Below are 24,418 nucleotides of genomic sequence, written 5' to 3' on the forward strand. Positions count from 1 at the left end.
CCCTAGAGAAGAGAGCTGCTGACCTGCCCCACACACCATCCAGAGAGCCTACTAATGGGTGATTGGCTTGGGAGTCAGGGCACAAATGAACTCATCCTAGTTATAAAAAAAGGGACCCTGAACAAAAGGCACCATGGACGCCTCTGCCTACCTCTTCCCTTGGCTGGTGTGGGTCCAGCTTTTCAGTGCCTGCTCATGTGATCCTGTTACTGCCCTTTTGCCCTCCTCAGCCTCAGGGGTGGAGGCCAAGGCCACTGTGTGCCATTGGTGATTGGCCCGTGTGCCTTTCTGACAGGCTCCCTATAGTCCGGTAGCCCTCCATGATGGTCCAGGGACCCGGCCGAGTGGGTAGTACAAAAGCTGCAATTAAGCTCTTACCCAGCCCTGCCTCATTCCTTTCTTGCCCTAGGCAACTAGCCAGAATTGCCTGTCATTCTCCTGCGGCCAGCCCCTGGAGGGGGCCCTACTCCTACCTACGCTTTCTTTAGGGCTGGGCACCCTTGAGGCCTTTTCAGAAGACTAGCTGAGCTGAGCTGTCTGTCACTGCAAGTGTTAGTGGTGGGGTGGTCAAGCAGGCTGGTACCTAGGGTCCATCCCTAAGTCGGGCGGCACAGTGATGGATGCTTGGGAAGTCATAGTACACCTATGAATTCAGCTTCAACAGGAGCCTTGCCATGAATGAAGGGTCTGTCCGGGAAGGCTTCCTTACCTGCCTCTCACCGTGGCTGGCATGTGTCCACAGGTGCCAGGGGGAGCTGGTCTGGCTGGTCAGTCAGGCTTGGAGGGGGTGGCACATGTTTCTGGGCTGTTGTCACCATGGAAATGGCAGTTACTGCAGGATATGTGTGTAAAGGAAGGGCCACCATATGGAGCCGTAATAGTAGGCCAGGGATCACCAATATGCCTGACACCTGGAACCACTTGGCTCCCAGTCCGTGGGCTGGACAGAGGGTGTCCAGTTCAGCCGTGAGGAAGGTTGGGAGGGGTGTCTCTGGAGTCTCTGAGTCGGACCATCAGGGTTTGGGACTTGTAGGGTGTGAGGCGTGGAGGCCTGTGGGTCAATGGGAGTCAGAGACCCTCGTCTGAGAAAGACCTGCAGCAGCCTCTCACTTGATGCGGAGGAAATTAGGATAAAAGTGCCTTAGAGGCAAGTGCACCTGCGGCCCCTTCAGAGCCTGCTTTGGCTGGTTCCACCCTGCCCCCACTCATCCCAGTGGTTTCTTAAGCTGTTTTTGGAAGTGGTGGCGCTTACAAGTGAGCCTCGCCCGCCCCTCCTTCAGCACCACAGACAGGACCGCGGCGCCCCGCCCGGAATCCGATGCTTCGAGCTCCAGTGCTGCGAGGCCGTTGCTATGGAAACGAGGCAACAAAGGGAGGCGGCGCCGGGAGGCGGGAGTTGGGGGGGGGGGCGTCCGGCGGGCTTCTCATGCCCCCTCCTACCACGAGCAGGCCCGGGCCTCAAGACCTAAAGCTGGGGATTCCAAGTCCGCTCTCCAGCTAGTGGTCACAATGCGGTCATGGAATCCTCCGGCAATCCCTGTGGACGCCACCTCACTCCGAGGAAAGGGGGCGCTAGGCTGGGCCCTTCCGACCCTGGCAGGTGCGCCCCGCCTGCAGCGCGCCCAGCTGCTGGCGTCCCGGGGGCGGGCTCCGGAGGCCCCGCCCAGGTCTCCGAGCCAATCGACGTCCGGGGGCGGGCGGGGCAGGCGCGGGCGGCGGCGCAGAGACGAGCGCGGGTGGAGGGCGCGGACCGACCGAGCGCACAGACCATGGCCTCCAAGTGTCCCAAGTGTGACAAGACCGTGTACTTCGGTGAGTATCCACCCGCCGTCCGCCTTCACCTCTAGGCCCCTGTCTGAGAGCCACACCCCGTAATGTACACGGATGGGGTGTGCAGCCACCGTCTTGGGATGCGCGATCTACCGGTAGCTAAGCTCGCCACGCTGCTTTCGCGGGTGCGGCCCGAGGCTCGAAGGTAGTGTTGCACGGGGCGAGGGAGGCCGCCTGGGATCCTGGAGAGGCGGTTGGCGTCGGGTGGGTTCGGAAGCGCTCGGTAGGCACTGGGCGAGGTACGCAAAGTCCTGGTCGGCCCGGGCTAGGAGCGCCCTCCTGGCCACCCGCGTGTTCAGCTTATCGCCCTTCTTCAGGGACGCTCTTCGGGGCGGGATCCAAAGAGGTCCGACGCCGGAGACTGGTCCGTTGAAATCCCCTGGGCCCAGCATCTCCTCCCCGCCCTGTGGCTGCCTCCCAGCTTGCACATGGGCCCACTAGTGTGACCCGGCGTAGTGAGTGACCCTAGTGCTTACTTCGACCTCTGCCCAGGCCTCTGGACCAGGTCTGGGATTCCGGATTCAGTCCAAGCGGGGGCGACCTTGGCTTCTGCCTCTTACGTGCCCCAGCTTGCTCCCTTTCTTGGCCATTTGCCTCGCAGTTTCGCCCGGGGTGGGGCACCAGTGACACGTATTTCTCCATGAGCTCCTGAGTGCACTGGGTGACTAGGACCCTGGCCTCTTAGAGGTCAAGGCCGACGGGGAAGGAAGCTATGGTATGCAGGAATGGTTGGTTGGTTCCGGCTAAGGTAACCCCTGAAGGCATTACCTTTATCATGCATCCCCCGTCCCTGATCTGCTAACCTCCTGGGGCTATGCTCCTAACCGAGCAACTTTGCTAGAGTAGCTGAGTAGCTGCCCCTGAGGGATAGACTCGGGACAGAATAGAGGAAGACAGGGGCTTGAGAAGACAGGATCACTTCTGCTCTTCCCAGAACAGTAGTCAACGTCCAGGTCAGTGAACTTCCTAAGATGACGGGAGTAGAGGAGAGGCCACTTTTGTTTGTTTCCAGAGTGGAGGGACCGGATTTGGCTTGGAGTCCTTCTGGGTGGCCTGGAGCCAGGGGTTTCCTGTTGCCTCCTGGAGGGGACAGATTGCTTGATTTCAGCCCCTTTCCTACAGAGAAATGTCTAACAAGCCCCCGAGTGAGGATAGTCCTCAGGGCCATTCTATATGACTTTGCTCCAGACCAGGCCAGCTCTGGACTCTCTGGGGCTTTGGCCAACAGTCCACCCGGAAAAAGCACTCTGCCTGCTTGGGCGCCTCTGGCAGAAAACAAAGGCTCCTCAGAGTCGGCTGGTTTCTGTTCTGTGGGGAGGCAATGGGGGTCCAAAATAATGCCCTTTTTGCCCAGTTAGGCTGTGTTCTAGCAGCCCACTTCTGAGTAAAACTCTAGGCCCAAGAGACCCCAGGGTGCTGTGAGTCTGATTTTCTTCCAGAACACACGGCCAGGCTGGGGTGGGGGCATTCCCTTCCAAGCTATTAGACCCAATCAATGCTGTTTTCCCAGTTTGGGTCTGTAATGGGGCCATCGACCCAACCAGTGGGTCTGAGGATCAGCTCCCTGCCCCTACATGGCCCGCATCCCAGAGCTGGCCAGAACAGAGTGGTTTTGGCAGCCTTGAGCTGCAGCTGCCATAGCCACTGATGGCCATCCCAACAAACCTCCTTATCACTGTCCTGAGGATGCCAGACAGGCATGGGAGCCAAGCCTGCTTTCCATCCAGGTAGCTCCTGCCTGTTCTGGCTTGGACGTATCAGGGTTCTGGCTCAGCTGTGCCTTAGCATCACAGAGGGAACTAAGCAGTCCTGTCCGGGGCAAGGGTCTGGGGGTTCCTGGAGAACACCTGTCCTGCCGGTGCCCAGCAAGTTTGGGCTGTGGAGAGCCAGACTTAGCTGCACGGAGGATCCAGGCTTGCTGCCCAGCAGCAGCAGCAGCAGCGCTCCCGGGGGGAGGGGGGATGGGAGGCTCAGAGAAGGCTGTGCTCCCTGGTGTTTGCCAAGGCTGTCCAGAGGAGGCATGGCCCCGAAGGGACCAGTGGGCAGCTCTTGAGAAAGGAAGGCTGGAGAGCAGGCAGTTTCTGTTATCCTCAGAGCGGAGTGACAGAGCCAAGCAAGCTAACACCCCGCCCTCCTCCCCCGCCACTCTGGCCTGGCCCCTTCCCTTTGGAATTCCAGCTCCGCTCTCAGCTCAGGCCCTTCTTCCTGCCCACTCCTCCACCCTTTTCCTGCCTTACTCCCTTGGGGAGGCCCAGGCTTCCGTCCATTGGGATGTGGCTCAGCAGTCATTGCCCTGGTGGTTGTGGGGTGGGGTCAGCAACCCTCAGCTGCTGGTCACAAACCCTTTGGCGCCAAACTGGCAGCTGGAGGCTGTGGGTGGAGTGAGAACTCAGGGCTTAGGTTGAGAAAACTAAGTAGGGATCTTTCCTGGTGCTCCCGCGGCAGCCAGGACTGGTGCTCCCTCACCTGGTGCTGAAGATCAAGGCCTTTTCTCTTGGAGGCGGGGCTCTGCCTGGCTCTGCGGACGCACCATGAGGGTGAGGCAGGGATTTTGAGGAATGGGTAGGAATAAGTACAGTGAGCAGACACTGAGGGGTTAAACCAAGTGCAGATGAACAAGGACGAGGCTCCGAGGCTCCGGGATGGCTGAGGGAGTCTCTGTAAACAGTAGCCTAATCTCAGAGTCATCATGGGTGGGGTAGGAGGGCAGCATGATGTCTGCCAGGAGGTGTGAGATGCAGGGATGTGGGCCTGGAAACTTCTGGACTGCAAGAAGAGGAGCAGGCATGCTGCTTTGACCTCCTCCTCCTCCTCTTCCTCCCCCCTACAGCCGAGAAGGTGAGCTCCCTGGGCAAGGACTGGCACAAGTTCTGCCTCAAGTGTGAGCGTTGCAACAAGACACTGACCCCTGGCGGCCACGCTGAGCATGATGGGAAGCCCTTCTGCCACAAGCCCTGTTATGCCACACTGTTTGGACCCAAAGGTAAGCAGGCAGCCAGGCCTCAGGGATGGGTCAGCTCCTGTGTATGCTGGGGGCTCTGTGTGTTCTTTCCTTTCCTCTTCTCCTTCTCTGTGCCCCTCCTACCCTGAAAGCTACAAAGCAACTTTGGGAGAAGCTCTGTGTGAGACTCTGAGGCGGGGTCAAGGCCTCCAACCATGAGTCTCCTGACATGCCTGCCATCTGTCTACAGGTGTGAATATTGGGGGTGCTGGTTCCTACATCTATGAGAAGCCTCCGGTGGAGACCCCTCAGGTCACTGGCCCCATCGAGGCCCCTGTGGTGCGAACTGAAGAGCGGAAGGCCAGCGGGCCCCCCAAGGGTCCCAGCAAAGGTGGGACAGGCTCTGGGCGGGGCTTGGATATGGGTGGCTAAGGTCCACCCTGACCCAACTTTACCACTTTAGCCTCTAGTGTGACCACATTCACTGGGGAGCCCAACATGTGTCCTCGATGTAACAAGAGAGTGTACTTCGGTAAGTGACTACCCAGCCCCCTGACTCAAGGGACATTGTGCCTCAGTTGGGGTTACCACCGCTCTTCTCCCTCCCTCACAGCTGAGAAGGTGACCTCCCTGGGAAAGGACTGGCACCGGCCCTGCCTGCGCTGTGAGCGCTGCTCCAAGACACTGACCCCAGGCGGGCATGCTGAGGTAAGGGGGTGCAGTTGGGGTGTAGGAGGGGACAGGGAGGAGGAGCATGCTGGAGTAAGGAGTCAGGAATTCTGCCACCGGGAAGCTCCCTGACCTGGGCTTGCCCTAGGCTAGGTTGTACTGCCCTCCGGCCACTAGAGGGCAGATTCTGCAGATACTCCCTGGGGCTCTGCTATTCCTGTCAGAGTGAGTGGGCCTGCACAAGACCTTTGAAGCCTAAGGGTCCTCAGGGAGCAGACTAGCACATGATGAAGGCCTCAGCGTATCCGGGGAAGTAAAGGGGGGGGAGGTCTGTGCTCAACACTGTCTGCATCGCCCACAGCACGATGGCCAGCCCTACTGCCACAAGCCTTGCTATGGGATACTCTTTGGACCCAAAGGTGAGTAGGGCCAGTGTGGAGGAGGTGAGGACCTTCCCCAAATCCCTGTTTGTTCCTGCTCAGCCACCCTCCCCACCCCCGCCACTTGTCTCCACAGGAGTAAACACTGGTGCTGTGGGCAGCTATATCTACGACAAGGACCCGGAAGGCACAGTTCAGCCTTAGACCTGCAGATGCTGTCCTCAGGGTCCCCTATTTGACCCTGAGGGGAAGTGACCTGTTGCCTAGCCCTGCCTCAGTGTGTCTCGCCTGCAATTCCAGGACCTCGGTGGTGGAGGAGGAAGCCTGGGCAGTCCCAGAATTTCAGCCCCCCTTTGTCACCTTGACATGTCCTATGTTGCCCATGGTTTACTTTCTGTCTACGGGCCTCCGTAGCTCCATGGGCCCTGAGTCCCTGTGTCCCCTAGTCTCTGATAGCTGTCCATGGTGGCTGTCCTATGAGATTCCCTTCCCCACCAGTATTATTTATGCCCTGCTTGCCAGTGATGGCCATGAGCTCACAGCATCCCCAGGGTGACGGCACCCCTGCAAGGAACCCTCTGCTGGTTCCCACACTACTCCCTGCCTACCCTCACTTGGTTTGCAGCTATGGAGACTTTTGCTGACAATAAATAGTTTGGTTTGAGGATTGCAGGACTCTGTGTGTGTGTGTGTGTGTGTGTGTGTGTGTGTGTGTGTGTGCGTCTGTGTGTCTGTGTGTGGTGGGGTGTAAACCCAAGACTGTGTCCTTTACTCTTTTCACAGACATCCCCTTGTGCCCCTGGCCCCAGTATTGGTAGGGATGTAGTCCAGAAACACTTCTGCACTGGGGAGGCTGATTTAGGCATCAGTGCCAACACTGAAATGGATGGGATGCAGGGAGGGGCAGAGGTGGGGAAAGAGGTCCAGATGATGGACAGGTGGGACCCATTGAGAACACAGGTCTGAAGCATGTAGAGGTTACATACCTGTGATGAGGGTGGAGGAACACCTCAGGTATATGAGGTCCAACTTGACACAAGCAGGAACCATGTAATGAGGCTTGGAGGCGGGGACCAGAAAGGTCCTGTGCAGAATTGGGGAGCTGGTAAGAACTGGGTGGAAACTGAAGTGGAGGAGAGCCTAGTACTGGACGGAGAAGTACATGGGGGCTGTTAGATGCCTGTCTGACCGGGCTCAGCTGTGGCCATTTCCTGCAATGTCCACAGGACAAGGCCTTTGGCCGCCCTAACCTGTCTCCAGTGTATATCCCAGGAACAGAATGAAGACAGTCTGATAGGCAAAGGTCTAGGTACTGGGCGTGTAGTGAGGCAAAGAACTGTGTCTCCTCAGGCGGCCCAGGTTCTAGTACTGGAACCCCATTCTCTCAGTGGGCGTGTCCTTCCTTCACTTGCTTTTCCCCGAGTGCCCACTAGAAGGCGCCGCTGCATTTCAGTGGCGCTTGGGGGACCTCGTCTGATCACCCCAGCTAGTCCTGCTCCCTTCAAGTCTCAGAGCGTCTGGGGCAAGTGGCTCCCAGATCTGGTCACTGCCACGGGGCAAGAAGGCTTTTTAGATTTGTCCCTGGCTTCTTGTCCAGCCCTGTAGGCCACTGACACTGGTGTGATTGTGTCCGGGGCTACGGTCCTTTGCACAACATCGCGTCCCTGGCAGCAGAGTCTGGTGTCTGCCCCTCTCGTCACAACCTCATCAAGGGAGGTCCAGCAGTTATTGGGCTCTGGTACTCCTTCCCTATATGACCTCTCCCACCAAGACGCCGCTTCTTCTGTACAGTTTGGATTGAGCTGGGCAGCCCGAACTCTTCTCGGTTGTTACGATGAATTGTCAGCCCTCGAGCAGAGACTTCTACCAACTCAGCCTGAAGGAATCGAAGGGGCGGGCCCTCCTCGAGCCTGGGCGGGACCTTGGAAGACAAGAAGGGGATTTCCCTGGTTGGGCCACGAGGGCAGGGGTCTTCCCAGGGCAGATTCATTCCCGCCCTGCGGCCAGCTTTGCTGTACATTGGAGGGGCGGGGCAGGATCTGGCCTTTTCCTGCCGAGGAAGATGACGTTGCTTGGTGTTTGTTTCCAAGGAGTTGTCGTGGAAACGCGGCGGTGCTGCGACTGTTTGTCTGGGTCTTGTTGCCAGGCGGTGTCCGCTACATTGCCAGGTCGCGTCAGTGGCACCAGCTTCCGATGCACCCAAGATAGAGAGAATAGAAGCCTTTGTCTGGCATCCACCCTTCTGGGAGAGTGCCCTGGGCTTTTCTATCTCCCAAATAAACACTTAGACTCGGAGATGACTCTAGACGCCAACAGACCACCTCACCCAATTCCAAAATCTGCCGAGTCCAGAACATCACAAGGAGACTCAGCCCAGGCTGCTTTGGCACAGTGTAGTTCCAAGAGTTCCTCTGACGCTTCCTACCACACATCCACCACCCACCTATCTAACCTCGCTGCGCTCTCCAACCAGGCCTTCTGCTTCCCTCTGCTCACCAGTATACTCAGCTGAACTTCTTTATGGGGTACCCAGCCTATAGCTCCTTCTCCCCACTTACCTTAGTCTTCCATCATCTGGCCAACACCCTAGCATCCTCCCTCCTACCTAGCCTTGCTTCTCCTGGGCCAGCGACTCCTGCAGCGGTCCTGGGAACCCTTCTGCCTGAGTCTTCCTCAAGCTCCTGGCTGCCTGCAGATCCCATTTATCTCAAGATCTGACATGGCTGGCCCTGCTCACAGGCTGCTAGCTGATGCCCGTGGGCAGGGTATCAAAAGGATCACCATGTGCTAGTGCTCTGGCTATTGAGTGGGTGCAGTTGGGGCTGACCAGAACCCAGGGTGCCAGGTGTGGGCAGCCATTTTTCCCAGGCCAGACTGGCTGCGGGGGTGCAGGCCACCAGCTGCTGGTTTGGAGAGACTGGAATTCCAGGCGGTTCTTCCTGGGCTTTGGCTCCAGGAAGCGGTCACTGGGCACGGGACAGGCCTCAAGGAAGGCAGCAGGGTACCCCCTCTGACCAGATTATAGGTCCTAGGTAAGGAGTGCAGTCCTACTGAGAGAAGGGTGAGCCCTGTTTCCACTATCTACCACTCCCTTCCTGGCTATGACCTGTTACTCCTGGAAAAGGAGGAATCTAATTGCTGTCCGCCTAAGCCGGAGGGCAGAGGAACTTGTCTGGGAAGCAGTGTTCAGTCCCTTCTGACTGTGGTCAAGCATCCCAGCAGACCCACCCTAGAGCCAGATCTTGTGCCAGACGGGGGTCCCTGGAGACGAGCTGCTGAAAATAGGCCCTGGGAATTTGTAAATGTCCTCCTCTGGTCTGAGGGGGGGGAGAAGGAGGGTGGGCCCTAGGGAGGCCTGTGCTGTGTGTGTGTGTGTGTGTGTGCTCAGCATGTTCTCTGAAGTGTGTGCTGGCAGCACATGTACCCGAGAGCAGGGGACATAGGGCAGGCTCAGATGACCTCCAGTCCTTAGATGAACACGTGACTACGCCCTCAGCCAGGTACCAGCAGATCCAGGAGATAAACGTACTTTTTGCAACACAGCCCACAGGGCTAAGCCCTACCTTCTCTGGCTGGCCTCAGAGTGTGCTATCCCAGCCAGTGGAGGGCGCATGGGTGTGTACAGAGAAGGCTAGGGCAGACAGGTCGGGGTTCTGCAGTCTCCCCTCCCCCCATAGCCTCTAGGCCATCCTGGTACAAGCAGTGGAGAGATCACCATGTGCCCTTTGAGTGCTTGTGCAGAGCACACTAGGCCTTCACTGGGCCCTGGAGCCCTGGTCAGTTGTCTTCCTCCAGGGATAGCCTGGGGTAAGAGGAGGCAGGTGAGAGTGTAGAACTGGGCCTCAGGAAGTCTGGCAGGACTTTGACACCAGCTGAACCTCAGCCAAGAGGGTTGAGGGTGAAGGCTAGTGGTCAGACTAGAAGCAGCAGTGGTGGGGGTGGGGTGGCATTCACAGACACCACAGAAGCTTTGGAAGAGTTTCTCCCTCTCCCCTCATTGTTCTTGTTATATTTTGAGTCAGGCTCGTTTAGCCCTGGCTGGCCTTAAATGATCTATATAGCTGAGGTTAGCTTTGAATCCTCTTGCTTCTCCCTCCAAGTACTGAAAAAGAGCTCTCAGGCCCAGAGCAGGCTCATGTGTTTCCAAGGCGGATGTGACTTTTGGGGAAGTAAAGGTTTGTATGCTAAGTAAACAAAGATGGCATTACCTTATCTCTTCATCACCATCCCTTGCTTTTCTCTCCCTCCCTCCTTTCCCTTCTTCCTTTTATTTCTTGACAAGTTCTGGCTCTGTAGAACAGGCTCTGTAGCCTGGCTCAGTCTCTGGCATTGCTCTAGCCCATCACAGGCCTGTGAAACCGTGCCTCGGCTTGTGTGTGTCTTTGTGTTTCTACGTGGATACGTCTGAATGGAACGCCTGAAAAAAAACTGCTGTGTACCAACAAAGAAGGTATCAGCCCTTGGCCCCCGCCTTGGCACCCCTCCCATGGTCATGGCAACGGGAAACAACATTAGGGAGGGCCGAGAAGACTCCAGTGGCTTGGCAGTGTGGTGGGGGATGGTTCCCTAGTACAGGGTGAGGCCAGATTTCAAGAGTGGGAGAAAGAGCTGTCTCTGGGGTGGGGCAGTGGGCAGGGTTATTGACCCGCCTGCCTTAGCACATGTCTCTTGGGTAAGAAGTAAGAAGAGTCTGTCCAGAAGTCCCTGGGTATCAGCTAGGTAGAGCTGGCATACAACTTTAATCCCAGCACTCAGGAAAAAGAGGCAGGCAGATCTCTGAGTTTTAGGCCAACCTGGTCTACATAGTGAGTTCCAGGATAGCCAGGGCTACACAGTCAGACCTGCCAGGAAAAACAAAACAAGGTCCCTGAGTGTAGCTAGACAGAAACATAGCTATTTGCTCTAGGAGACCACACATGGGACCTGTCGAGCCACCCCAAAGGATACTTGCCTCACAGGTATGCTTGCAGGCCCCAGCCTATGCATGTGCAGCTAAACCTTCGGCCTCTGGCACACACCCCATGAGAGGGGAGGCAGTCTGCCAGGTGCCTTGTGCCTCCACCTAGTGCACACCCCTGACAGTAGGAAGAAGCAGTAGTTGGCTTCTTCCACGGACAGTGAGGTAGTGTGCTTTGTGTGTGGCCAGGCCCCAGGGATCTGTGGCGGTAGAGACACCACCCTTCCAGATGGTTCTGGGCCTCTCTGGCCTCTCCTTATATCACCAAGGGTTTTGCTCAGGTCCCCCCTTCCAGAACCTCTGCCCGTAGGATGTACCTCCCCTCTCCTCTCTCCTCTGTAGACTAAGTCAGGAGCTGTAGAAATGTGTCCTCTTTTAAACGGAAGAACAGAAAGACTACAAGAAATGGCTGAGGGTGGGAGGCTAGGCTGGTGGCCTTAAGTCCAGAAACCATTGGGGGTGCCAGCCCAGGCCTCTAGGTGGGTCTTAGGTAGTTGTAGGGCAGAAGACAGGAGTCTCTCCTTGTGGGGCCTATGCTCACCCCTGCTCTGGAGCTCCCAACTGGTAGGAAAGGGCTTCAGAATGTAGAGCTGGGTATTCCTGGACCTCCAGCTTGGGACAGAACTGTACCCTCAAGTTAGGGTCCCTGGGGAAAAGGTAGTGTTCCAGGGGCCTGCGTTTGCATCTGTGTGTAGTCCCTGACCAATGGTACATCACTAATCCCATCCTGAGAGTTCTGACTCCCACCCCAGAAGTGGTCAGGGAGATGGAGGCACCCCATCCTTACCCAGAGCTAGGCCTGGAGACAGATAGTGGGTAGGTACGAACAAGAGGCTCAGTCAGGGCTGAACTGTGAGAGCTGAGTGTCCAGCCAACAGCAACTGCACCGTCAGCTTCTTAGACAACAATCAGAGCCCCAGCCCCCACCAAGTCTACAAACTACTCTGAAACCCAGGCCCGTGGATGCCCCCTCCCCCAGCCCTTCATATTTACTGTAGGCCTAGCCCATGTAGTCTCTACCTGGTACCAACCACGACTCAGCCTCCTCCTTGGCTGGGCAGTGGACTTGGACCGCTAGGCTCTGGGCGCTTCTCCCAGAGATAAGAACTACGCTCATCAATTGTGCCTCTAGGCATCAGGGAAGCGACCTGCGCAGGGCCTCGCCCCGCATTCCTTGTCTTGACCTCTAGTCTCCAACCTCAAGTTGGTAGGTCCTCAAGTTTAGATTCTGTTGTTCCTGTGGCAGGAAGGGCTTTTCTGGATGGGAGTCCCCTCTTCTGATTTCCCCGGTGAAGTTGTGGCTATAGTCCAGTCAGCTAGCAAAGGTCAGGGTGTTCACATGCCTCTGGCCAGGGTGGACCTCCCGGTGTCTGCGTGGGTTAGATCTGGGAAAGACTGGGAGGGACTGGGTTACAAGACTGAGACCCTGAACGTCCTCAACTCCTTCCAGAAGCGTCAAAATATGTACAGAATCCTTGAATGCTAGCTAATTTACATCTTTCTGCGCTTTATTTGAGAGAGGGAGGGAAGAGAGAGGGATGGAGGGAGAGGAGAGGAGAGAGAGAGAGAGAGAGAGAGAGAGAGAGAGAGAGAGAGAGAGAGAGAGAGAGAGAGATAGAATTTTTTGAAGCAGGGTCTAACCCTAGAAACCAGATTGACCTCACCAGTTTTATTAGGACGGGCAATCAATCACACCACGTCAGGCTTTATCTGCACTTTAGAAGTTTCCTGTGCCCATCCCGACCCCATCTAGCTCTCGCAGGTGCAAGAGGCTAGATTGGGCGCTTCGTCCTTCGAGGGGAGGACCCAACGTCCCTATTTAGGACTGAGGCTTGCCCTGCCCCAGGCAGGGGGCGGGGCCTGGGTTTGCCGGGGCAGCCGGGCTCCTTAGAGGGTCCCGAAAGACTCACACCCCTGCATGGCCCTTGGCCAGTTTATTTTGCCGGAGGCGAGCATGGACCAGATGACCATTCTTGGCTAGTCGGCCTGGATCAGAGTTCCCAAGGGGTCCAAGTCCCGGACTGAGGGGGTGGGGCGGGGGCGGGGCCTTAAAGGGCAGGGCTAAGGGGTCCCTGAAAACCGCGGACCAGGCGGGCGCCACCCAGTCCAGAGCCTGCAACCTACTTCCTTCTAGCTGCAACCACTTGTGCAGGACCAGGTACCGCCATGCCGAAGTGCCCCAAGTGCGACAAGGAGGTGTATTTCGGTGAGTACTCTTGGGTATCCCAGCCTCTACCACATGCCCGCGGGCGTACCGCAGGCGGTACGCGGAAGCGCGGTCCAGAGGAGGACAGTGCCGGGCTGTTTAGGTGGACTGGAGTGTCTAGAGTCTCGGGTATCGCCTGGGATCGAACCCCATAGACCTTGCCCACGGCTTGAGGGTGGGACAATGTGATGTTAAATGGAACCGACATCTGTGCCCACTCGCTGTCTTAGTTTCTGGGTCGGTCTTCGGGCTTCCTTGCCTCTGGGTTTCCAGGTCTCTGTGACTCCCATGCTTCTGGGTCTCCCCCTTTCCTGTGACCCTGGCCTCTGGATCCTGCTGTCTCTCGCGCCTTCTGTCTAAGCTCCCTGGGTGGGGTCCCTGCTGGATAGGAAGGAACGCGGGACTGGGGTGGCCCCTCCCAATGCTAAGTAGAAACAGACGCCCAAAACCACGTCCGGGGGGTACGATCTCCGTGCTGTTTTCCTGTTGTTCGCGCGCCCTAGGGCTCCTACGAGAAAGTGCACGAGTAAGAGGCCCCCTTGTCCCTGCTGAGGAAAAGGGTGCGCCCAGGCCAATGCCGAGGCCAGAGGACTTTAACCCGCTGGACCTAGCCTTAGAGCCTGTTCTCCCCAACTCCTAAGTCTGAAGGCCTCTTCCTCTCCAGACATACAAACCCTTGGGGGTCATATCCCTGAGGTGGCACTTTGAAAATGTCCCACCAATAAACCCGGTTGGGTGGCTGGGTGATTCATCCTTTAGTCCCAGCATTTTAGTCCCAGGAGGCAAAGGCAGGAGCATCTCTGTGAATTTGAGATCAGCCTTTTCTACAGAGTGAGTTCCAGGACAGCCAGGGCTACACAGAAAACCCTGTCTCAAAAAACCAAAAACAACAACAACAATAAAAAAAAAACCCAACTAAAATAAATATCCCACCGACCAGGCCACCCTTCTGGTTTGTAAGGTAGGATTGGCTTGAGAGTACGAGAGGTACCCCCTCCGTGCAGCACAGAGGCAGTCTGGGAACCCAGGGTGGGCTGTCACACATTAAGTGTCTGTGCAGCAGAAGGGATTCAGGGACTCCAGTGTCTCACAGTAGGTCTGTGCTTTTGCAGCTGAGCGAGTGACATCACTAGGCAAGGACTGGCATCGTCCCTGCCTGAAGTGTGAGAAATGTGGAAAGACGCTGACCTCTGGGGGTCATGCTGAGGTAAGGGACCGCTAGGGGGCAGAGGGAGGAGCCATAGGAGCTGGGGTGAAGATAACCCCTCGTCTTTTCCTTGTAGCATGAAGGCAAGCCCTACTGCAATCACCCCTGCTACTCAGCCATGTTCGGGCCCAAAGGTGAGCCGTTGGACTTCTTCCCTAACAGGCCCCCCAGTGCTGGTCTCCCTTCCCAACATATTGGTATCCTTATTATTATTAATTTTTATCTTTTTATTTTTTTGCAGGCTTTGGGCGAGGTGGAGCCGAGAGTCACACTTTCAAGTAGACTGAGGTATAGCCCCATCTCCTGTCCCATGCAGCCCACCAGTCTACAGAGTCTCCCCTAATAGAGTAACGTACTCACATTTGTCTCTGTTTCTTCTCACAGGCTGTGGAAACTCTCCCTACCCGCCCAGGCATGTGCCAGGCCTTATCCCCAGACAGCAGGGCTCCCAGGAACCCTCTGTGGGTTTAATAAACCTTTAATAAACCTGATCTTTGGAAGGTCCGTGTTTTTTGTCTACTGGTGTGTGGTCGAAGGGAGCTGCAATGGGACCTCAACCCCAGGCCTAATGCAGGACACCGCTTTTCCTGTTGCTGCAGGCAGCGGTGCCTGGTTCGGTAGTGGTTCTGGGTGGGGCCCTGGCTGTCAGGGTCAGCAGGAGCATGGAGTATGTGGGACTGGCCACAGTTCAGAGGGTGAATCAGTGAGAGCTGGTTTGGTTCCCTTTTTTGAGCTGCTTTGGGGGAGTCGCATGGATTTCATGCCTCTTCCATTTTCACTTCCTGCAACCCCACCCTGTCCCCAGAAGTGCACCTTTTTGGGTGAGTCCTGCAGCTGCTCAGCCTGGACCCAGTTCCCTTTTCCCTGACCAGAAGTGTCCTGGGTGACCTGGTGCTCTAATGGGATTTGAGGGTGGCCGTGGGAAGGGCTTTCTGGAAACTCGTGTAGAACCAGGCAGCTCTCGGCTTCGTCTTTTGCCACTGGACATTTAAGACCCTCTGGACTAAACAAGGCCACAGAGGTCTCAGCAGTGTCCTGGCACCTGCAGTGCAGGAACAAGCCTGACAGGTTACTGGTGAGTCCTGGAAGTGATCTGTAATGTAGTGTGTGTTACTGGGTGATTCCGTCCAGCCAGACCTGCAGAGGACCTGGAAGAGCTGTGTGGGTGAAGGGAAGAAGCTCACTTTCCCCTGTTGTTCCTCACCCTTGAGGCGCCTGTCTGCCTCATATTCCAGCCCCTCAAACCCAGATCCACATCTCTCAACTGGAGTAGACTTGGGGTGAGCCTGAAGCCTGTAGGAATGAGCAAGTTAGGTGGGGGAAGTGCATAATATTGCAAAGAAGCCTTGAGAGACAAAGAGTTCCTTAAGGGTGTATCAGGAGTTCCTTGGGATAGTAGCCCAGAGCGCCGTGGTCTTTGTAATTAAGGTTTCAGGGCGCTTCGAAGAGTGCAGAAGCAGGGCCCTGCAGCGAGCGAGGTAAGAAGAGCCGGCAGAACCTAGCTGGGCGTGGCCATTTGGGACCTGCAGCCCTAGGTGCTTGGGAAGGGGCCAGGAAGAAGGAGACCCTGAGGCAACAGGGAAGGTTAAGATAAAGGAGCCCTCAGTCCCTGCACTTCCGGAGGGCGTGGCCATCCAGTGGAAGCGGTTAGACTGGCAGGTGCCTAAGGACCTCTGTTCCTCCCTCTCAACTCACTCTTCCGCACCGCACCCTCTCCACCTGCCTCTTTCCCGGCTTTATTGAGATGTAGAGTACACACAGTACTGTCTACTGTCCCAACTATTTCTGGTGGTGATATCGAGTGCACAAGGCTTAGTTTGTGTCCGCTAGAGCGTACAGGTCTCGCCCCAGCAATTCCCCCAGCCATCCGTCGCCTGCAGGCTGGTCTCTGGATCACCGTGGGCAGCGTCCGGCCTTTGTCTGGCCCTCCTCCACACGCACTGGCACACATAATGTGGCTTCCCACAGAGGCTGCTTGGCTTCACCTAGGTTGTAGCCACGTAGTAGGCTTAGGCCGGCTGCAGAGGATAATTACCGACTGCATGTGGTGCAGCGTCTTTCCCCGCGCATCAGGTTGGACTCTGGGTTTATTCTGCCATTGTCCTGTAGCTGCTGTGAATCCTTGCAGGATTCACAGCTTACCAAGGTTGATCCTGTAGGGCTGAGTGCAAAACTAAGTTCAACCTTTAAAAGAGAGGGCCGCACCCTTTTCGAAAGTGGAGAATTTTCCTTTAAAATGGCTCTTCTAATGGCTGGAGGAAGAATGAAAATGGGGACAACGAAGTCCGGGGCTGTACATGAGAAGGGAGGATGGCTTTCTGAAGAGACTTCTGGCGACGTGGCCCCCGGAACTCCCCACCCACTTTGTAGGGCTCAGCGGCTTCTCGCGGGGGCCTGGCGACCCCTGGCGGCTGGCTCCTTCCTGGGCAGCTTCTCAGAGACACTCCCTTCGTGGCTGGGTGGAACCACATTGCTCCACCCTCCCCGCCTCCAGGGAGCACCACGGGGCGCATGCGCGCCCTCCACCATTGCGCTGCTGGGACCCGAGGTTGCTAAGGAGGTTGCTAAGGAGGTTGCGAAGTCGAGGTGCTAATTGGTGAGTTCTCAAAAAGTTGGCAAATCCAATCCCCGCCCCCGACCCCGGAAGTGCCTGCCTACGGGATAGACTGGTTGGCACTCAAACGCCAGAGTCTCCGCTCATTGGGCCTGAGCGGAGAAGGCGGGCCCCAGCCGGAATCCTGATTGGTCGCGGTCCCGAGCGGGCGATCCGAGGCTGCCTAGTGCTGGCTGTATGGGGCGGCGGCGGAGCCGGGTGGAAGGGGCTGCCCGGGCCCTGCCTGAAGCTGTCGCCGCGCTGAGTCGGTCTCTGCCAGCTGGGCCCAGCCCCGAAATCTTCCGCCGCGCAAAGTTTGATCGACCAGAGGCGGTGGGTCTACCCGAGTAGGCGGTCGGGGTTCGGGCAGGCGTTGTCTTGGGCCGACGTAGGTGTCACTTTGATACCGGCTGACTACAGACTCCTTGTTTGCTTCAGGCTCCAGTGCTCTGGCAGCTTCTCTTGCGCGTGCTCTCACCGCTTGCTGCAAACAATACCTGTACCGACCTTGCTCCAGGTAAGCCCCGCCCTCTCAGAAAGCCGCTCCCCAAGGCTCTTGCGGTTTTGTCTTAACCCACGAAGTCCCGCCCCATTAAAGCTCCTCTGTCATCTACCCCTTTCTTGCTGGCATCTGCTCCTTCTTCTGTTGCGCCCACCTCCTTAAGTATAAGTTCCCACTAGCCTTTATTATGCGTACCTGGGTAGTAGTGGCTTTGATCATTCCAGTGAATCACTGAGACTGGCTACACCCGGAACTAACTACTCACAGAAATCATGTCCGCTGGTTATCACCTTGCCTTCACATACTCTCAGATCTTGCCTCCTTAGCAGGTTCTAAGCTTAGGGGTGGTTTCAGATCCCCAGAGGGAATCCAGGAGAAATCCCCAGGCTAGCACTCCCTGAGCTGATGATTTCCTACTCCAGAGGCCCAAGCCTGTGTGGTGAAGTCAGCACTGGGCTCCCAAGGCTACCCCAGGTCCGTGCAGCTACAGTTTCCTGATGGCAGTTCTCAGGGAAGCCGGGAACTGCTGCTGGCCCTGTGCTGGCTCCTGGCCCGAGGACCCTTGCTGGAGCAGCTGATTGCCCAGACCCGTGTGCAGCTAGGTGACCAGTTGCCCCAGTGTGAGGTGAGTATGCAAACCCGGCTCTGCCCAGAGACCGTGGGTTTCTCTGTGCTCCCAGGTCACACGGCATTTGCCCTTGGTGCAGTTCTCATCCGTCTTTGCATGTGAGGATGTAGAGGCTCAATCCTTTGTTACTAGTGCAGCTTCCCTGTCCTGGTCCTTCCTCAAGATCTGGGATGTGGAGCATGGCTGACTACTGTTCCCTCTCTACTGTGAGGCCCTGACCAGTCCTGGGCCTCCTGTGCCCCTTGTGGATACGAAGAGTCCCGTGGATCTCCGACTAGTGGAATGGCTGATGGGAAAGCTGCGGTTTAGGTGGCGATGCCTGATCTCTAGTCAGCAGGAGCAGTGTACCCTCCTCAGCAAGGTAATACACCCTGTTCCAGGCTGCCCTTCCCTGTGGTCCATCTCCGACACCACAGTTGGACCACTAGACTGCTGGGCTTACCCCGACTCTGGCCTTTACAAGCAGGACCAGACCCTGCTTGACCAGTCCTGGTGAGCAAGATGTGGAAGCCCTCAGTGAAATTGTCTGGTGCCCCTCTGCAGTCTACACCCCCAGCACTGCTGAGGCATCCTGAGCCCAGCCCTGTCCTTTCTGGTTATAAATCGTCTCTAAAGGTACCAATATTCAGCACACAGATCTTGCTGGGGGGCTGCTCCTCAGCCTGGGTGTATTACTTGTTGCAGATCCATCTGTATACTCATGGATGCCACAGCCAACAGAGCCTTGGCCATCTTTCTGTTGCTGAAACAGAAATGCTTAGAGATCCAGAGAGTGGTCAGCAGGTAAGTGTCGGCAGGGTGCTGCCGTGGGTACTGCCTCATGGCGGGGTTTGGGGCTGATGGTAGGCTTTGGTGGTCCATTGCTACCATTTGTTGCCGCGGGTAACCAGTGTCATGGTCAGGGTTGGAGGAATGTGGTGTGCAGGAAGGGACCACTGGAACTGGGAAACACTGCCGTCAGGTCTGAAATGAACTTCTAGCTCTACCTGATGTGTCTGGAGGCAGGGAAAGGCTGAGTGTGAGTGGGTAGGCCATCCTACAGAGCTGGGGTAGACTCACAGGGGTCGTGGGGAGGTCTACAGTCAGGCCAGTGTACAGGCCATGGATATCTGTAAGCCTTACTCCTATGTTAGCGCCCAGGGGCTGTTCTTGTATTTCCAAGCGTGGTTTTCCTAGGCAGTTCCCAATAGACTTAAATCTCAAGAGAGCAGAGGCCTGGAAAACAGCAGGCTGTGAGACCCAGGGATGAAGTGGCCCTAGGCAGACATGGCCTTCTGCATGAGGCTGTGGAAAGTGTTGGCCCCATCTCAGCTTCTCCCCAGGATACTCAGTCCCTCCCTCTTCCTCTGCCCCTCCTTGTGTAGTCCTTCCTTCCTTCCTTCCTTCGTTCCTTCCTTCCCTGTCTTTCTAGGGCCCTACCCTTCTGTCACTGGATTCTTTTTTTTTTTTTTTAAAGATTTATTTGTTTAATTTTTATGAGTACACTGTAGCTGTCTTCAGACACACCAGAAGAGGGCATCAGATCGCATTACAGATGGTTGTGAGCCACCATGTGGTTGCTGGGAATTGAACTCAGGACCTCTGGAAGAGCAATCGGTGCTCTTAACCACTGAGCCATCTCTCCAGCCCCTGTCACTGGATTCTTTTGCTCAGCTTATCTGAGGTTCACAGGACAGGTCCAGGACTGGTTGTCCATCCGGGCGGTTGGCCACCTCTGCTGGCCTTGGGCATGTGTTCTTGTGCAGCTGAGCTGGGCTTGGACGATCCCTTCTTCTAGGCACAACTCCCTTGTTTGCCTCTTCCCTCTCCAGTCCAAGACCCGCCTCTACCTGTCAAAGGCCTGCCCTATGGCCGTGTAGGTGAAAGCAGAGGATCATGGGACGAGGGACAGATGGCTAGATTTCCCACTTTCCACTCTCTCTGTCAAGGCTAGTTGGCAGATTCCGGATCTGGGCTTCCGTGCTCTGGGCGACTTATATGCTCTGAAGCAAGGGTACTTACTGGGTAAGGTACCTGGCCCATTGATGCCAGCTGGACCCGTATCCGTAGGTAAATCCTGAGCTGAGTCCAGCCTTGTAGGGCAAGCGCTTGACCTTGAGGTGCTGAGACAGATTTAAGGGTCCTTACATGCTTGGCTCTGACCCCCTTTTAATGTGACTCAGGGAAGCAGAGTTTCTGGCTGCTGGACTTTGGATTGTAGCAGAGTCCCATGTTCAGTTAAACACTGCCCTGGGGACCACTCTAGGGACAGAGTGCAGGGAAGTTGCGGGTTAAGTCACCTCTTGTCTCTGGCTAAGCGGACCAAGGCCTTAGATCTGCTTCTTTCTGTGAATTTGGAGAGGAGCTGGCTCAGGCCTGCATCTGGCCCACCCGCAGACATGTCTCAGAAGTTTCTGGAACAGTGTATGCCTGGTATATGAGCAGCCAGGCCTGCTGCTGCACTGGTAGTCAGTTTCCTGGGTCACTGTGGAGCCTACAGCCTTCTCTTTGCACCCTCTGTGTCCTTGCTCCTGCTGGGAGGAGGTTCAGGGACATGACTGCATCAGGAGACTGCAGAATTAAGGGCGGAGCCACGGAAAGGTGAAGGGGCTTATTTGCTCCTCTGTCACACCCACACCCCACAGTATTATCTGTCTTTCTGATGGTGTGTCTAGGTGCCTGTGCCTGTGGGTTGGTTTTTTGTTCTTTGGTGTTGGGTGGTAGGCTTGTGGGCCACCCCGTGTGCCCCTCTCACCCTGATCAGGCTCCTGACATCTTTCACCATTCCCATCTCTGCCCATGGCCAGGTGGCAGCTCTGATTTCCTGTCTCTGTTGTGCTTGTCCCAATGGACTAGCCTTGGCTAGCATTCAGGGTCTTTCTCCAGTTTCTCAGGCCATGGGAAACTGTTGTCTGTAGAGCCATAGTTGGGGGGCCCGAGGTGCAGTGGGCTTGGCATGCACTGTCTTCTGCGAGGGACCTTTCCCCGGGTCCCCCACACAGGCGTCCAATGTGGGAGCACTTACATTTTGTGTAGGTTGTGCCTCTGACGAGGCATGACACCTATAGGGCATCCAGAGGCATCCACCCTCAATTCACAGATCACTGAGCACGTTGTCTACTAGAAGGGTCAGGTGTCTTGGATGACCCGTTCGGAAGGGCGTCCCTAAGTTGGGGTTCCCAGCCAGAGGACCAAGGGTGGGAGATGAAAGAGCTAGCAGCTTCTGGCTCCAGCTAAGCAGTGAGTGTACCCCAAGAAGAAGGGGAACTGCTCTGTCTGTGATGGACAGCTGTTAATGCAGGACTAGCAAGCTTCGAACTCAAGGGGGTAGGCAAAGGTTATCTTCTGGCCCTGCCCTTCCCTCTAAGCATGCCCCTCTCCTATGCCTAAATCCTCACCGCTTGCAAACTCTCTCACAGTTACATGGGATGGCCCAGCGGCTCCTAGTCTTGGGCCTTGTTATTTACGCTGACTTTGGGACAGTCGGTGGAGTATTTAACAGAGCACTCTGGTCTAGAGCTTGTCTCAGGACTGGTCAGTGGGAAGTCTGTGCCAGCTGTGTCTTTTCCTGTAGCTCCTGCAGGCACTGGAGAGTGAGAACAGCCGCCTGGAGGCTGCGCTGGAGTGGCGGCGCCGTGAGCTGGTCTTCTGGCAGTGGATGGTAAGGAAGTTTTCTCGGCTGCCTCCGCCCTTTCTGGCCCTGACCGGGCTCATTGGTGGTAACGTTCGGAAGATCTTCCCACCTTGAAGGTGGAGAAGACTCTTAAGGGGTGCTCTGCTCAGGACATCTGCTGGTCCTCAGCGGAGGCCTCATACTGCATGTCCTTACTTCTAGTTCTCTCAGAGGTCTGGTGTTTGTGCCTCTCTGGATGCCAGAGAGGGGGGAGCTAGGGTGTAGGAGCTGCCCTGTCCTCAGTAGGACCTGGGGATGCTTCCACTACCCCACAAACCATCTTCTGTCCCACTCCAAACCTGTGCCTGACCATCTTACTGGGGTCTCTGCAGGATACAGTTTTGGATGCCTGTTCCCCTGAGACTCCTGCCGTGACCTCACAGCCGACCGTCCTGCCTGTGCCTGTGATCTCTGAAGGTGGGCTCCGTGAGCTGGAGTCGGTAAAGCAAGAGTTGCAGGCCCTGCAGGAGGAGCTATGGGAAGTGGCTGAGCCCCGGCGGGCTGCGTGGGAAGCCCGGGTGAGCTAGGCACCTGCTTTGCCCATTCTTCTTAGCCCACCCTCCAGCCCTACCTCTTTCTCTCCCTGTCTGTACTGTCTGTTCTCAGGGAGGGCTGGACTGACAAAGCCTCCAGATGAATTACCCTGCTTATCTGAATTAAGTTGGATGGGCGATTGGGCACCAAACTCCAACAGCAGTTGGTTGCAGTGAAGGGACCTGATGTCTTTCACTGCCACCTTCTGGTTTTGTCCAGGGACTCCCAGAGAGTTAGGCAACCCTGCACTGAGTTGCCTGCCCCTGTACCTCCCATTGTGTGCACACTGCGCCTGCCCACTGGTCCTCTCTAGCCGTTCTCACACGCACTCATTCACCTATCTTTTCTCCTTTTGGGTAGCGTTTTAAGGTTATCTGCAGGCAGGCTCCCCTTTAGCTCTCCTGTAGTCTCATCAGCGATCGGGGAAATCCTCTCGGATTTCTACACTATCCTCCCTAGTGAGATCAGTATGCCACAGACTGTTCAGGCTGTGCTTGAGCCAGAGGTCTCCCCTCTGTCACAGCAACCACACCCTCTTACCTGACTCACGTTCTTCCTCCTTCCTTCCTTCCTTCCTTCCTTCCTTTCTTCCTTCCTTCCTTCCTTCCTTCCTTCCTTCCAGAACTATGAGGGCAGAACCCACTCAGCAGAGCGCTCTGAGTGTTCTGAGTGGGTTAGAGGCTGGGGGACCTCATCAGTGTGCTTCACCCCCAGGCCTGCTGCCCACAGGGTCTCTGGATAGAGTCTGCCCCAAGGTGTGCATGCGTCCCCCCACCCCCGACAGCAGTGGGAAGGGGTGGGACAGAGAGATGGGAGATGCTGCACTGAGTCCTGGGGTCCCGGGAGTCCTCAAGCGTCTTCCTCTGAGCTCTGAGGAGCCTTAAGGAGTGTGGTAGGCCAGAAACCGCCACGCTATCCTGCAGTCAGGTGTAGGTTTTGAGAATGGAGCCCTGGAGGCTGAGGTTAGGGATCCTGAGCCCCTGGGGTTTAGGTCCCTGTATTCCAGTTGTTGCTGGCATGGACGTCAGTTGCTTTGTGAGGGTGAAATAATTTTGGGCTAGCCAGTCCTCCCCCTCGGGGAGGGGGGCTGCCTTTCTATGGTAGGAGCTTTGGGGCTGCAGGGTTGCTGGGAGCACCTGGATCCCGTATTCTGGGAACAGAGCTGCCCTTGGCTCAAGAGCATCTGTGGCTTCTCTCATGCAGGTTGGAGGCCTAGGTCAGGGGCCAGAGTGGAGCAACTCAAGAAAGGCCTTGCAGGAGGTTGTCAAACAGGAGTTGGCAGACCTGCAGGGGTCCTGGGAGCAGTGCAGTACCCCTGCCCAGATACAAAGACCCCATCGACTGGTGAGAATTAAAGATGGGGTACCGAGACCCCAAGGCCTACAGGCAGCCGAGGTGATCAGGACACTGAGCACCAAGGAGACCCGTCTGAAGAGGGTGTTGCACCAACTACAATGTCAGTGTCAGCAGGAGCTAGCCAGGCTGGCTGGTGCTCTGCCTGGCTTGATTTGGATTCTGCCTCCTGGACACTGAAGTCCCCCAAGATGTACCATCTGTGGAGAGGTTGGGTAGGGACTCAGAGGAGCAGACTGGGGCTGCGTGGAGCAGAGGTCCAGGCCTGTGTTCCCTCCAGGGCCAGAGCCCTTTTCCTACAGTTACGGTGTCACAACAGGCTGGTCCTCCTGAGAGGTTTGGAGGGAACACTGTAGAGCTGTTCCTGGGGACATCGGGCTGCTGCCCTCTTGCATTGTCCCCTTATCTTCCTCCTTTTGGCACGCTGGGATATGCATAGTGGATGGCTGGCACCATGGTGTCATCACACATTCCCCAAAGTACAGGAAGTATTGGCCTCCGCTGAGTGGAACAGCTCGGGTCGTTCTCCTGAACCTCTTTCTTAGACTCTGGCTGTGTGCCTCTTCCGGCAGAGCCTCCTCCAAGCTGGGCCATGGTTGTGCCTGACGTGTGTGTGTGTGTGTGTGTGTGTGTGTGTGTGTGTGTGTGTGTGTGGTGGGGAGCCGGGTGGGAGCCTAGGGGCTGGGCCTGGGAGCGAGGAGAGGAAACTGCAGTGCAGACAGAAGGCCTTTGTTCTCAAGGCTGCTGGGCAGGCTCAGCGCTCACAAAGCAGCCTGTGTCCAGGATGTGCTTCCAGCCTGGTGGGATGGCTCTGTCCTAACCCAGTCTTCTCCCAGCCAGCAGGCTCAGGCAGGTTCCTGTAGCCCTACCTTCCTTCAGTTCCCCAGCTCCTAACACTGGCTGGCTGGTCAACCCACCTCTAGTCTACTGCTTCCCCAGGCCAGAGGCCACTACCTGACCCTGGGA

At 56.5% G+C, this 24,418-nt stretch overlaps 3 protein-coding genes and 1 pseudogene across 4 annotated transcripts in view; 3 read left to right on the forward strand and 1 right to left on the reverse strand.

Moving 5' to 3' along the window:
• The window catches only part of LOC308418039 (transmembrane protein 11, mitochondrial-like), a 444,261-nt pseudogene that overhangs the window by 376,236 nt on the left and 43,607 nt on the right, over positions 1 to 24,418 (reverse strand). The gene's annotated exons all lie outside the window — the stretch shown is intronic.
• On the forward strand, positions 1,702 to 6,489 carry CRIP2 (cysteine rich protein 2). Its single transcript, XM_080935147.1, has 7 exons — positions 1,702 to 1,812; positions 4,661 to 4,813; positions 5,022 to 5,162; positions 5,235 to 5,303; positions 5,385 to 5,479; positions 5,802 to 5,859; positions 5,957 to 6,489. Exons 1-7 carry the CDS (start codon positions 1,770 to 1,772, stop codon positions 6,022 to 6,024), a joined length of 627 nt encoding a protein of 208 aa, XP_080791273.1. The 5' UTR covers positions 1,702 to 1,769; the 3' UTR covers positions 6,025 to 6,489.
• On the forward strand, positions 12,845 to 14,681 carry CRIP1 (cysteine rich protein 1). The gene is made up of 5 exons (XM_080935182.1): positions 12,845 to 12,983; positions 14,096 to 14,190; positions 14,267 to 14,324; positions 14,432 to 14,478; positions 14,575 to 14,681. Exons 1-4 carry the CDS (start codon positions 12,944 to 12,946, stop codon positions 14,470 to 14,472), a joined length of 234 nt encoding a protein of 77 aa, XP_080791308.1. The 5' UTR covers positions 12,845 to 12,943; the 3' UTR covers positions 14,473 to 14,478; positions 14,575 to 14,681.
• On the forward strand, positions 16,982 to 23,632 carry TEDC1 (tubulin epsilon and delta complex 1; the record flags this gene model as incomplete). Its single annotated transcript, XM_080935079.1, has 8 exons — positions 16,982 to 17,116; positions 17,222 to 17,300; positions 17,708 to 17,910; positions 18,125 to 18,274; positions 18,598 to 18,696; positions 21,467 to 21,553; positions 21,898 to 22,083; positions 23,303 to 23,632. The coding sequence occupies 8 exons, from the start codon at positions 16,982 to 16,984 to the stop codon at positions 23,630 to 23,632; spliced, it is 1,269 nt and encodes a 422-aa protein (XP_080791205.1).

This window comes from Micromys minutus (assembly GCF_963924665.1).
Source record: "Micromys minutus genome assembly, chromosome: 1".
Taxonomy (NCBI): domain Eukaryota; kingdom Metazoa; phylum Chordata; class Mammalia; order Rodentia; family Muridae; genus Micromys; species Micromys minutus.

Bases quoted from the DNA above. Each gene is read 5' to 3' on its own strand.
- CRIP2 (XM_080935147.1), top strand. From the start codon at position 1,770: ATGGCCTCCAAGTGTCCCAAGTGTGACAAGACCGTGTACTTCG. The intron at 5,163-5,234 runs GTGGGACAGGCT...TTACCACTTTAG, and splicing joins CCCCAAGGGTCCCAGCAAAG to CCTCTAGTGTGACCACATTC. The intron at 5,304-5,384 runs GTAAGTGACTAC...CCTCCCTCACAG, and splicing joins TAACAAGAGAGTGTACTTCG to CTGAGAAGGTGACCTCCCTG.
- CRIP1 (XM_080935182.1), top strand. From the start codon at position 12,944: ATGCCGAAGTGCCCCAAGTGCGACAAGGAGGTGTATTTCG. The intron at 12,984-14,095 runs GTGAGTACTCTT...GTGCTTTTGCAG, and splicing joins CGACAAGGAGGTGTATTTCG to CTGAGCGAGTGACATCACTA. The intron at 14,191-14,266 runs GTAAGGGACCGC...TTTTCCTTGTAG, and splicing joins CCTCTGGGGGTCATGCTGAG to CATGAAGGCAAGCCCTACTG.